The 14252-nt window shown below is 39.9% G+C and overlaps 1 protein-coding gene across 1 annotated transcript in view; it reads left to right on the top strand.

Moving 5' to 3' along the window:
- Positions 1 to 14252, top strand: part of APPL2 (adaptor protein, phosphotyrosine interacting with PH domain and leucine zipper 2) — a 35018-nt gene that overhangs the window by 3513 nt on the left and 17253 nt on the right. Inside the window, exons 2-7 of the mRNA XM_009288391.2 lie at positions 8474 to 8533; positions 9020 to 9091; positions 11042 to 11129; positions 12695 to 12736; positions 12856 to 12914; positions 13886 to 14032. Of these exons, the coding sequence (XP_009286666.2) occupies positions 8474 to 8533; positions 9020 to 9091; positions 11042 to 11129; positions 12695 to 12736; positions 12856 to 12914; positions 13886 to 14032 (468 nt within the window). The remainder of the gene's footprint in view (positions 1 to 8473; positions 8534 to 9019; positions 9092 to 11041; positions 11130 to 12694; positions 12737 to 12855; positions 12915 to 13885; positions 14033 to 14252) is intronic.

The following is a 14252-nucleotide window of genomic DNA, read 5'->3' as shown; positions in this document are numbered from 1 at the left end:
CCTGGGCACACTGCCGGCTCATGTTCAGCCGGCTGTCGACCAACACCCCCAGGTCCTTTTCTGCTGGGCAGCTTTCCAGTCACTCTTCCCCAAGCCTGTAGCGCTGCATGGAGTTGTTGTGGCCGAAGTGCAGGACCCGGCACTTGGCCTTGTTGGATCTCATACAGTTGGCCTCAGCCCATCGATCCAGCCTGTCCAGGTCCCTCTGCAGAGCCTTCCTACCCTCGAGCAGATCAACACTCCCGCCCAACTTGGTGTCGTCTGTAAATTTACTGAGGGGGCACTTGATGCCCTCGTCCAGATCATTGATAAAGATACTGAACAAGACTGGCCCCAAAACTGAGCCCTGGGGAACAAAGAAGAAGAAGGGGGAACAAAGAAGGACAAGTGTAATGCTGAATTACCCACTAAACATGAATGAACAGTTAAGAAAAATCTGTGTGTAATATTTCTTTGCTGCCTAATCACAACTTGAGAAAATCAACTTTTGCTGATGCGTTGTTAGGAGACACATTGTCTGGGCCTGACTAGCGGCATATTTGGAAGTGCTACCAAGCCTTTTCGTTTTGAGAAGGAACGAGTTAGTAGAGTGTAAAATTGAGAGTAGCGAGAAGCCAGGTTCTGAACTTGCCTTTTTATTTTCCTGACTTAAATTTTGTCTTTGAAAAGTCATTGTCATCCCCTGTTCTGATTTCCTTATCTGTAAAATAGGAATTACGGTTACTGACCTACTTTGAAGCAATGACACAAGTTCTGTTTGCACAGCCATAAAAATGGCTGGAATCACAGTCATGGCAGTCAGACAAAACAGCAGTGGGTTGTACCAGTCCACAGTATTGAAAAATCAGGGTTTATGCCCCCTCAAAACAGTTAGGACAGTTTTAAAAACATAAATGTTGTTTTCTTCCTAACTACATTCTGAACTTTAAAATTTCCCAGGTGTGTCTCAACTATATTTTCAAGATTTTCTGGAGAAGTTTACTAGAAGTTTGGCATTTCTTGTGATGAAAACTCAGATTTTCATGTAATTCAAACCACTGTAGCTTGTGATCAAATAACAATAGTTGATGGTTTTGAATGGATGCAGTGCAAAGTCTCAGGGGAGTAGCAATTAGTACCAACTGCAAGCTGTTAATTATCCATGTGGATATATGCATATATTTGTCCCAAAACACTGCTTTGTATGCAGGGCAGCAATAAGTTTGTAAATTGACAGCTCAAGCTGCTCTAAACACTTGGATCAGTGCCTTTGAAAAGAATGTGAGTAAGATAGAAGTATTTGCCCCAGGGTTTTTTAAAACACTTAGAAAAGTAGGAATGTTTTTGAACGCTCCTTTTTTTTTCTTTTTTCCTTAAGCTACAGATTTCTGCTAGGTGCTGCGTACCTAACTTTTCAGACTCATATGTTATTCAAGCAGGGCTTCATTTTGCATGCCTTTAACTTTTCTAATGACAGTAGGGCAACTGTTGGGATGAATGCACCCACTAAACCATGTAGACAGACCTTTGAAATGACTTGAAACTGCTTTTGTCCCAAGAGTGGAAGGAGGGGGTCTGCAGCATCATATCGCAGGGTGGAGGCGTTGCAGGGTGTTGCGGTGGATACGCTGCCTAGGCACATGGAGCCACTTGATGTGGAAGGGCTCATAACACTGGGTTGGGTGATGTATTGCTAGCAGATCGCCTTTGGGTGCAAGGCCTTCAGCGCATGACAAGCCCCTGGTTGTTGTGCAGGATCAGGACAGTGCTCTCGCCTCTTTGGGCACCCACACCAGATGTGATGGGGTGGTGACTCTATTTCACACGTGGAGTTCTTTAGTGAAAGAGACTGTGATGCTACAAGGCAGATGCCGTGTATGATGCCGTGATTAAGGAGAAGTCACAGGAACCAAATGTGCTCAAGGAGTGAGGTTTGGTTGATCTGGCAAGCCCACGTATGTAAATACAGTGAAGCATTTTTATATTTCTTCATGAAATAAACCACATCCATGTGAGTACATATTGTACTTCCTGCTGTAGTTCTCCCATCTGTGCTGTGGTACCTTGAAGTAGTTATTACGTTAGTGGTCTTATAGAGGAAATAGAGGAAATCTTCCTTACACAGTTTGTTCTTGTAGTTCTTCCTCCTTGCAAGCAAGCCCTGATGATGCATCTGGTATTACTGCTGTCTGATTTCTGTGAATGCTGTGTTCACCGTTCTGGACATTTTATTACTTTAGCAATATGTAACGCAGCAAGCAGGGACTGTTAGAAAACTTCATTTACTTAAGTCGCATGCTGAGACTCTTGCAATGGTGTATGAGCAGCGTGCCCAGTTTACATTCCTGACTTCCCACTGCCATAGTGAATTATTTTCAGAGCTTTACTATCATCTCCAGTTCTTCACCATGCTATAGAAATGGCGCAGCTGGGATCTTCACTTGAAACAAAATGCCATTTGGAAACTCAGGAGACTGTTGTCTCTGCTGACTATTAGAAGGGATAAACAGTTAAGCAGGTTAGAGGAAAGTAAGATACAGTATTTTGTCATTGGAAAGAGGTTTCATCTCATAATTTCTCACAAATCTGTCTAGATACTAAAAGCAGTGATGGCAGAAGAGGAATAAAAAGAAACCCATGTTGCCTTTATCCAGGCAGTATATCCAGAGAGAGAACAGCATGGGAATTGTGAAGTGTAATTCTGTTCAGCATCTGTGTCTCTGAGCAGTTGTCTTGTGATTCCAGAGTGACACGGGCAAAGCAGCAGCAACCTCTGAGGCTCACTGCCTTTTTATGTCCAGACTCTTAAGGCGACTCTTGACAATTATGGAATAGTCTTGGATTATATGCACCACATTACATGGGTATCAGGACAGTTTGTATCTGCCCAGGGCTATTTTAGGTAGTGCTTTATACCGGTGTTACTTCTCTCCCCAAATTCATGACACCTTGTGTCTGCATTTTTCAACAGTGCTGCTTGTTTCATCTTCCTACGTATTGACTTCACTAGGCTATAACTCAGTAGATAGGTGTCAAGCTCTCTAGGGCATGCATATATTTTCATATTTGTTATGTTGCATAGCTAACCCCAAGTGTTCAGAGTTCTTAAATTACTTCTTGCTAAATTAACAGGTAAGCACTGATACAGTTTTTCTTTTAATTGCTTTCTTTTTATGTCTGAGGGAACAATTGTGTTGCCTTTTCAAATGATAAGACTTTTTTTCCCAAAACCTTTTGAAACAATAAAGTTTAAGTTAGCATTTTGTAAACTTTCAGTTCCACGTAGAGAAGCTTCAATAGAGTATTAGGTAGGACAAACACTTGCAATAAATTACAGTTGTCAGCACTGACTTCTGTGAAATACTGTATATATTATTGTTCCATATTCATTGTAAGTATGCATCATATACCTCTGCACTTCCTGAGGCATATTCACCATATGTTGCTAACAGAGGTAAGCAGAGCATTATCACGTGAGAACTAATGTATTTACAAAGCCGTGGGAGTTGTTTTTAATACTGCCTATGAAGTTGGAGTTGTCACCATGCCTGGAAGCAAGTTAACGTTGCGCTAAGCAGGATCTGGAGATTTGAGTACTACAAGGAGGCATAAATGTATGGGTGCCCTGCTGATAGTAATTGTATTGCAAGAAACTGGAGAGGTTCTTTTCCTACTGAACTAGCCATCCTACTGTAGCTGCTTTTGCTGTTTTACAGCAGAGTTTTGACAGTGTCTTCTATTTCTTGAAGCTATTAGATGACCCTTTGCTGAACCATTCACGTTTGTGAGGACTGAATGCTATGCTGTGAATCAGCAGCAGGGCAAGCCAAATGTTAGCCTGATCTTGTAAAGTGTTGGGCAGCCTGAGCACCCTGGTGAGGCTTACCTTCTCTCACCCTTGGGTTCATGTTTCCAAGCTATTTAATATGCAAGCCTAAGCCTGTAGGACTGTAACATTTACTAGATTGCTGGAGAACTCTTATTTTGTGGGAAGATGACATGCATATGTAGACAGAGCTGTATAAAACTGTTGTATCAAGACCCAGCTCTTTCTGTACTGTGCCTGGTTTTGAAGGTAAATGTGTTCCCTAGTTCTGAAAAGATGAGAAGGCTGCAGCTGCCTCATGGACCTCCTTCTTCAACCACCTACCTGTTTTTTTTTCTCATTTATGAGGCATTAAGCTTTCCTAGATGTAAGCCAAATTTTATTACGTGTCATTCTGCATGTACAGGGTGCATGAATAAATACCTTTACCAGTATCTTGCTTGTTTACATGAAGAAGCATTTGGCAGTTCTGTGTGCTGGTTACTTGCAGAGTTTTAAAAATGCCAGCTTTAGCTGGAGTAGGAAAGTAGCTTTGCAGAAAGCTTCGTTATATTAGGATTGGAATTGGACATGCTGGAATAGCTCTCTGTCTTTTAGAAGTTAATTTATAGCTCAACTTAATCCTTTACATGCCCTCAAATCTGGAGTCTGTTAGATGACTGTCTATAGAAATGTCTTCTGACTTCAATGTTGGAAAACTACAAAAAGAGACCCTAAAAAGGGATGGACTGCATCACTGGTAAATGGTTAACGGCATGGAGATTTTATTACAAACGGGTTGCAGAAAAATCATACTCTCTTCTGATGATATGAACAGCTTGGTGAATAAAGGTGATAATGAAGAAGGAATCAACCCAGAAAAATCACATGCCTTTGCTCTGGCACTAGAATAGAAAATAATGGTTGGACATTTTCTTGCTGACTTATTTGAAGGCAGGGTGAGGTACTGAAATAACTTGAGAATTAAACAATGTTTTTTAATCTGTTGTTTTTTCATTTCTGGTAGATTAATGCTAGATTCAAGACACCACTTGCATTACCTTATCTATGTGAACTGGTGTTAGTGAACTTCATAAAAATCTTTTCCTAGGGCTAGCATGCCCTAGCATGCCAGCCAAGGTTAAAAAAGAAAAAAAAGTCAGCACATCTGTAATCATAACTGATTGCTTGATACCTATTTGCATACAGTCCTTTCTTCTTTCCTTCTAGTATACTTTTTTACATTAATGCTGCAATGACGTTTTCCCTGCTAAGTAAAATCAATTAATGAAAATGAGTGTATTTGTGAGGCCCAGTACTGGATAGTTTTGCCTTCATTTAGAATACTTGGATTTCTGTTCAGGATTTTATTTGGTTTCTGCCTGATACATCATCTCATCAATAGCTGTCCCACTCCAGAAGTGCTTGATGGATTCTGAAATGTCAAAGTAATGTGGAAGAGATGCGAGCAGGCAGTCAGGATTGTATAGCAGCTTTTCTTTTGCTCTGGTATACTGAATTTCAGTAACTACAGGATAAAAGAAGTGAATGTTGCTGTATTCCATGGGAAAATGTCTTGGAAATGGATTAAAACCTGTTAAAATAATTTGCCTGGATTTAGTGGGTCTGTCAGTTGAAGCAATGCAAATGACTTTTAAGTCTTGAGACTGATTAGTACCAGGGGAGGGCGGGGAGAAGGCTGATTAGGAAGAAATGGGAGGAGGATTAAACCAAACTTTCCCACATTAGTGTGTTTAGCAATGCAGTATTACCACTAGGTCAGCAGAGCGCTTTGCCTGCTTCCTGTTCCTTATGCAATGTGGCTGTGTTTCAATTTGCTAGCTTAATTTGATTTGTTTACAGCTGCTTGGGGTGTGTGTGTGTGTGATTGGTTGTTAATTTTTTTCCTAGTGATATAATGAATGATTTTGTACCTCTAATGGGAACAAAGTCTGCCAGAGGTTGGGAGGGAAGATCAAGGACCCAGGATTAGCTCTTCCACGTGGACAGGGATTGAGTAACAAGTTTGTTGTGTTCTGACACAAAGAACCGAGCCTATAAATGAAAAATGTGGCCTGCTGGCACGATGGGATATCAGTGATGTGTGGAACTGTTGTCCCAAAATCCCAAAGTAAATTTTATGTCAGACCCTTCCATCAATTTGTTCTGTACCTGGAGTAGCATGCCATGAATATCTGCTTGGGGTCTATATGTGACTGTTGTCACCTGATCATATACTTGATATGATATTGTTAACTTACACCCCTTTGAGACCCTCAGGGTTTATGTATTCCCCCATTATCCTGTCACATACTGGAGACTGCTCCTGGGGAGTGGTGATTGCTGGAAGATGCTTCTTCCGCACACCTCTTTGCATTGCCCATCCTCAAACTGTCCCGCACAGATGAGTAATGATGTTCTTTATTACTCTTTGGATATTGGGTGAGGAAATTGAGGATCTGGTAGTCTTTAAAAACCAAACTGGTAGAAGCTTTGAGGATGGCTAACACAAAGATATACGATGCCTTTGGTGTCAGCCCATTATTCTGAAGCTTCTTTTAGTGTTAGCAAGTTTAAGCCAGAAACATTTATTTTCCAAATTCAGAACAGACCACACAGTTGCAGACTTTGCAGGAATAAGTGAACTGAAACAAAAAGGGGGGCAAAAAAAAGGCATGTTTCTAACACTCAGTTTATTTCAAAAGATTTCTCTCACCCTGACCCAACTGTACAACTGACAAATGGCATCACAGTTGCTGTGTGAGGACTTAGAGCTGAGTAAGAACTGCAAGAAGACTATCTTTGAGGTTGTGTTTATGAAAAAGATTCTAGGTCTGAGAACCTCTGCTTCTTTTTGTAATCTTAAATTCATCTTTGGACTCCACCCACATGCATACAAACAAACCAACCCTTTTAATGTCATCAGTCCACATAGGAGTCTCATCCTTCCTGTCATCAAGTCGTTGCTTGCTAGCTCCCACTTCAAAGGTGGCAAAGTCTCTCAGGTGTTCTTACAGCCTGGGAGCAGATGGTTAAGGCTCATTCCTATCCTTGCCTGAGCCCTTAACAAGGCTTGTTGATTTATTATAAAGCATGACATCCTTCCCATCCACTGGCTTGGGAAATACTTAAATTCCAAGTGTTTGTGTAAAACTTTTTCATATTAAAAACTACACAGTCTGCATAACCAACCTGCAAATCTTAAGTGAATCCTTGGCATTATTATTGTATGAAAGTGTAATGCTCATTACTAATTGGTCTGAGACAAGAAACAAGAATAATCCATCACTGTGAGGTGAGAATAGTCATGGGGTGCACATGATCTGAGTTTGGACCCAGATTAACTCGGTTCTGAGCCCTTGTTTGTACCTTGGAAGGCCTCTGCTCTCCCATCTCCAGCCACCTGTGAGTATTATAACCATAGTGTTTTAAGTTGGTCAGAATTAGCTCACCCATCTTTTTCTGCCATGTGTTCACATACAGCTGCTGTTACCTAGGCTGTGGCTACGTCTCTTTCTGAGCACTTGGGCATACTTAAGACTCTGGCTAAGTGTTTGGGCCTTGCTGTCCATATTAACCCTCCTTCCTGGCATGCCAAGGTGATGCAGAAGCACCAGGCTGTAACGCAGTATGTCAGAGGTGGCATCAGGCCAAAGTAAAGGGTGTTTTAGAATCTCTGGCCCAGATAGTTAACTGTGCCATGCTCTGCGTGCTCAGGACGACAAGGGAGAACATGAGAGCACACAAACTCTATCCCAGTTTTAATGGTTTTCTGTACCAGCCCCAGCATAAAGTGTGCTATTAAAGCAGTTCAGAGATTGCTCTGAGTTTTACAAACTCTCTATGGCCTTATGTATTTGGAGAGAGAAATAGATTATGTTAAGGTTTAAAATGAAATTAAATGAAAAGTGATTAGTTTTCGGCATTACTGAGGAAGAGAAGGATCCGACGGGTTAAGACAGATCCCACTTCCCCCCTTCCCCTTGTTCTTTTATTCCAGTTCTAAGTCATTGTTAACAAATCAGGAACAGAGGAGTTGATATACTATTGTTAGGAATACATTGAGTAAAGATTGACACATCCAAATGCTTGTCTGTTTTTTTCCAGCTGTCAAGCAAAATTATACAACCTCCCTACAAGTCTTGTGTTGCGTACACACATCTTAAGGATGTGTGTACTTTCATTAGCCAGTTTAGCCATGAGAATACAGAATTATGTGCTGTTTTGTACTCCTGTGTCAACTTAAAGCACTGTAATTACATCAGTACATTCCCTGAGCGTGAATGCATTATATAAAGGCACATCTGCTGGTTGTCTTTATTGCTGTAGATTTTGGGGAAAGATGATTAACCAACATGAAACATTCTTATGCGGGTATGACAGCTTACATGTTTGAGGTTGTTCTAGTTTTGTTATTTTGGGGGGTGTGGGGGGGAACCCAAACCCAAAACCAAATCCCAAATCCTACCTCTATTCAATAGTAGTTAAACGAACTGTGTGTTGATTAGGTCTGAAGTGTACCTATTATTACTGCTTCTCTATGTAGGTATTTTGGGACTGGTTGTTTACATACAACTGAATGTTTGTGTAAGTAGTTGCAGATTCAGTCAAGAAGCTGGTGACAAAGTAGTAGTAACAGCAGAGCTAAAGACTTCATTATTTCTATTAACATGTCACTTTTCTTTGTAGAATGAAATGTGTCTTGCCACACAACAGCTTTCAAAGCAGCTCCTTGCCTATGAAAAGCAGGTATGTTCAACATATGCTTTTGATTTCTTTTCAGCCTCAGCATTTGCGAAGAAGTCTGTGTAAATAGTGTGGTTTCCAGAAGTCCTTAGGGCATTGGCTTTACTTGGTTTCATGTGAAGGCTGTTGTAAAATTCCCCAGCGTGTTCAAGGGAGTCAGGTCACTTCTCAGAATCTTTAAAAAAAAAAAAAAAGTGCTAAATGTGAGTTAATAACTTTATGAACATTCAAACCAGTTTGTTCCTATTGTATGACTATGACTTTAAAATGAGTATAATAAGCATTAATTATATGTTGTCCAAAATCCATTTATTTAAAACAAGAGGAGCAGGGTAAAAGCGTATGTTTTAGCGAGTTACTGTTTTTTCATTTAGTTTTAACGTTTACTGCATTTTGTAGGAGTATTCATTACCTTTGAAGTAAAACACATGTTGTATTTTATACTCACCTTTATTGATTTACTGACCAAATGTGTGTTTCTATTTTCAGCATTTTGCCTTAGGTAAAGGAGATGAAGAAGTTATATCCACCCTTCATTACTTTTCAAAAGTTGTGGATGAGGTAATTTGAATTGCCGATATTCTATTTTTACAATATAGAATATTGGTGGTTTTTCTTTTGGTCTTTGTCCTTTTCATTCTGAGCCTTTCCACTGAAGGCTAGATTGTGCCTGGGTTTTATAGAATCATTTAACTGGGGGGGAAAGAAGTGTAATATCACCCTTTCATAATGGTTAGAGCAGTTTCTGTGGCTTCGTCCCACATGCTGTCCTCAGAGCAAAGCTGGACTTCCTAAACAGGGGAATTAGAAAAGAGACTGAAACAGGACGTTTCATCTAGGCTGGTGCCGTTTTTAATTTCGTTCCATTTAAAAATGACATTTACATTTTTAAGCTTTAAACACTGCAATTTGAGCCAAAACCTGCATGGATGCAGGGCAGCTGTGAATTAGTAAAGTTGTCGTTTAGTTGCTGTGAGATCACACAGAATCCAGAGGTATCTGGAGGAGGCTGCAGAAATGCCTACTGAAGGCGGGTTAGGTACTACAGCTGTGTGCGCTGAACACTTCTACTCTCTGCAGGTTGTTGCTGAGTACTGAGAGTCTTTCCAAATGCTTTTGTTAGACCTGCCCATATAACATTTCAATATAATCTTAGTATCTAGGTCCTTATTGCTTAAGTATTATTTGTCACATCACTCTTTCTGTTGTGAGCAGGGCTGTGCCATCAGAAAAGTCTTGTTCTTCTTGTTAGTCTACTTTCAACTTTCATTAAGAAGGCAAAAGGCTGTATTGAGGTCTACTTTTGGGGAGAGGAGAGGAGATAGGAGGGTTGTGGGGCAAAAAATAAGTTAAAATTTTTAGAGCCCATGGATAACTCTAACAATATAGCGAGAGGAATCCCAAAGGTTAACTTTTCCCTTAGGCTTCTCCCACTGCACATCTGCTCTCAGGGGATACTTGAAAGGAGCATTTATTGTCACAAGTCTTGTGCTTGTCTGTGTGAACTATGAATAAATCAAAACAAGAACTTTCTCCTTCCCAGGTACAAGAGAACCATCCCATTTGGGAGCAGAAAGCTGAGAGCCTCTCTGTTCAGTTCTGTCGGTCACAGTTTCCCTCACAAGAGCTCGCTCCATTCCTTAGCCTCCTTTTCTGTGTGTTAGCTACCCCCTGTACCTGTTTCTCAGTTGTCTGTTCTACAGGCATTGAATTGTCCTGGTTTAGTTTTGTATTGTCTAGTGGGAAATACTGACTTCATCCTCACCTGCATAACTCAGCCTAGAGGCCTCCGGGATACTGTGAGCAAGCGGGCAGAATATCATGTCAGCATGTGGCACACTCCTAGTTTGTAGTATCAGGCGCTCAAGCAGTGTGATTGATAGTTGTCCTACCTGAACCCATCTAATATTCTTAGCATGCCACTGCTGACATGAGAGCCTTGCCTTCATCCTAAACAGCATCACGCGAGGGCTTTAAAATATGTCTTGATGTGCTGAATTTTAGAGAAACACTTACAAAAACAGGAATGGGAAACTGCTCTGAAGGTAAAATATTTGAATGGGACCTTTCATTGTGTTTGCCCCCTGTTGTGATTGTGTCCTGGGTAACCCTCATGAATGGAAAGAGATTCTAGTCATGGTGGTGGGACTGTAACCCTGTGGTGTAGAGACTAACAAAAACTGGTTAATAAAGGCTAATTACAGATTAAATCCTGTTGGGTTAAGCACTAGCATTAATGGTCAAGTGAACTGCCCCAATAGGGTATGTGGGAACTGAAAAGTTCTTGGATCCTTGGAAAACACCAGGCATTTAGGGGAAAATCCCCATCTGTCTCACATATCTTGAGAAATGTATTTTAAGCACTGAAGTACAGTGAAGTACATAATATCCTTTTTTTGTCTGCTGGGCACAAATGGCAGGTGTGCTTCTTCAACAGCTGTAGAGTGCTGTTAGGTTTATTTTTTTTTATTTACACTGTGTCTTAGGGCATTCCTCTATTCTCTGTTTCAGCTCAATATTCTTCATTCTGAACTGGCAAAACAGCTTGCAGATACAATGGTTCTACCAATAATACAATTTCGGGAAAAGGATCTCACAGGTAAATTTCATTTTAAGTTTTAATTTTCCTCATGTGTTCCTTCTTGCTTATTTCGTAATAAACTGAGACATAATGTCATGTAATAATTTGTTCTTTGATGATTCACAGAAAAGTTTTTTGTGTTACTTTTTTTCTGCTACAGAATTTCATTGACAGGTGCATGCTTTTCTCAGACTTAAATAGTGCAAGTTCACCACATAAGGTTTTATGCACCATATGGTGCAAGTTTGAAAATACACAGCTTTGTTCTTTGTTGAGTCACTCTGCTTTTACACTAGTGTAATTTTACTGAAGTCATTGATGTTATAATGGCCTAAAGAAGGAAAATTTAGCAGTGAATCTGGCTTGCAAACAGTATTTATCCTACTTCAGAAGTTTGGGTTTGTTGGAAAAACACAAGCAAGAATGCTTTTTTAACTTCAGAGTATAGTATGTTCCCTCCTTTTTGACGAATTAGTCTGCTTTAAATCCTTGCCATCCAAGGGTAGTTCCAAGTAACCTGATTGCACACACTTGGAAATTCATTACTTAAACAGCAGAGCAATAATGCAAACATTTGGTGTAATTTGAGAAGAAAGAAGTTCATATTCAAGGTCAAGGACACTCTAACCTACTCATGCAACAGAAACACGAGTTTTTACTGCAGCGTTTTCGTTTTTGTTTTTTTTAAAAAGTCCACTTCTCAACTCACTAAGCTCAGTCCTATTTATGTACTTTTTAAAGACAATTTTGATGGGAGACAAAACAACTACAGCAAAATAGTGACTAGTTAAGGTTCCTTATATCATAGCATCTCATTTGAAATTGTGAAGGCATCAATGGGTGTCTTGTTTATAACATAATGTCAAATATAAAGCAGTATTTGGACGGTAAGATCTTGGTTCTGTTCTTGTGAATGTGCTTTCTCTGTAGCTTTTTGAGAAGGGTTTTGCCAGTTGCAGGATACGTTGGTATGGACACTGAGAGTAGCTTGTGCCCAACACTTGTCAAAGTTGAGTCGCCTGTTTACTTTCTCTTCCTTCTACCTGCATCCAAAACTCATGGCCAGTGTTTGTTATGTAAGCATCGTAGCCAGCAGTCAGATGTGTTAGATACTTGCTTCTTTTCACAGAGAAACTTAGCAAAAAATGTTCCACGTTGATGAAGATTCATGTACAGGAAAGGGGCTTAGTTCATATGTCTCTGGGACTTAGATTTCTCGGTATCACATAAGCATTGTCAGGAAGTTGTTCAGAACTGCCAATCTTTCATGATAGTGGTGGGCCTTTTATCATAACAAGCACAGTGACATGGTGCTTTTTTGGGTAAATTACACTGGCAGATGAAGAATCTTTTTCATAGTGATAACTTAATCAAGTAAACTCACTCGACTCTTAATTTGCTATCTGCCTATTCATTTCTCTAGCAGATGATCTGGTTTATCATTTTTAAGACAGGCTTAACTTATGCATCTCTGCTTTGAAAGGATTGGAGTGACTTAGGCATTAAATGTGCCATAAGTGGTCTCAATTGAAGAAAGTGTTTACAGCTGTTTTTACTTTGAATATTTGATTTCTCTTTTCCAGAAGTAAGCACGTTGAAGGATCTTTTTGGCCTTGCTAGCAATGGTACGTTTCCCTGTTTTGTTTGTTTGTAATGGTGTGCACCTGTTATATCACAGAAGATACTTTTAATCTACATGCACACACATCACATTTCTAAAAAAAATAATATTCCTTGTCTACAGAACATGACGTGTCCATGGCAAAGTATAGCAGGTTACCGAAAAGGAAAGAAAATGAAAAGGTAACGAACGTGAAATGGAAAAGGAAAAGTTTTCATCAGCTGTTCTGTCTGCATCATTGTTCACTTACGAACTTTGGAGAATTCATCAGTTAAATTCACAGTAGCTCAAGATTACTTGTGATTTCGTTTCCAAGCAGACACAAAGCTTTTAAACATCAATTCAGCAAAGTTATACCTGTTTTCTCCAAGTTAGGCAAGTGATCAAGTATTGTGCTGAACTAGAGCCCTTCAGATCCAGGGGAACTCTTCAGACAGAGGCAATCCAAATGGCTATGAACGGATTTGTATAGGCCTACTGTTGTACAGCTGATGTCATGATGCTGTATCACTGGGTACAATTCATTGTGAACTGTCAGGAAGCCTTGTGTCTGCTGTTTATAAAGCATTCCATTTTTTCACATCTACCTTCCTGCTGAATTTCTCTGTATGGATTGTCATTCCATTTACAGTACACATAACTCTGTTGGTGGGATTGTTTTACATTTCTTCTTCTTTGCCCACTGGACCACTATTCCAAAATATATCCCTGTATGCCAGAAAATGTGTGATTGGCCCTGTCCTAAGAGTGCATCAGTTCTACAGGATGGTCCTTTAAAGGAAAATGCATTACAGAACAGAATGTGATATAGCATATTGTGAATTCTACATTTCTGCATTCTGCACTTGCAGGCTTGTGTTGTGATGTCAGCTGCAAATAAATTTCTTGCACTGAGATCAGATCCAGAATTTTAGTTGTGGTAGTTACGTAGTTTATAGTCACAGGGGCTCCCCAAATGCTTAAGTGTCTTGCCAGAGAAGGGCTTGAAGTATTCACTTTGGGTTTTGGATTTGCTTTCTTAGTTTCTCATCCTTCATTTTAATGTGGAGAAGTTCTGTAATGAGAGTTGTTTAAAGATAACTTGAAAATAATCAGTAAATATATCCATATGCACAGTAACACTTCATCAACTTCTTTATTGATTTTTATTCAGCTTAAGGCAGAAGTGGCAAAAGAAGTGGCAAATGCAAGAAGAAAGCAGCACCTTTCATCTCTGCAATATTACTGTGCCCTGAATGCTCTGCAGTACAGGAAGAGAGTGGCAATGATGGAACCTATGCTGGGATATACACGAGGACAGGTATGGACAGTAAAGCGATTATATCATTTAGACATGTACCTGGGAAAAGTAAAACATTGTAGCTCTGGATTTTTTTTTTTTTTTTTTGAGAACTGACAAGTGATAACGGGGGGCTGGAACTTTTATTCAGCTTGCCTAGATTCTGACAACTGATTTTGTTTGTGGCGGATAGTTGAATGTTTAGATATTCAGAAAAGGCACAGATAAAAAAAAAAAAAAT

This window comes from Aptenodytes forsteri, unplaced genomic scaffold, assembly GCF_000699145.1.
Source record: "Aptenodytes forsteri isolate BGI_AS27 unplaced genomic scaffold, ASM69914v1 Scaffold56, whole genome shotgun sequence".
NCBI lineage: Eukaryota > Metazoa > Chordata > Aves > Sphenisciformes > Spheniscidae > Aptenodytes > Aptenodytes forsteri.
Note: the sequence above shows the minus strand (reverse complement) of the source record. Positions and strands in the feature narration are given on the sequence as shown.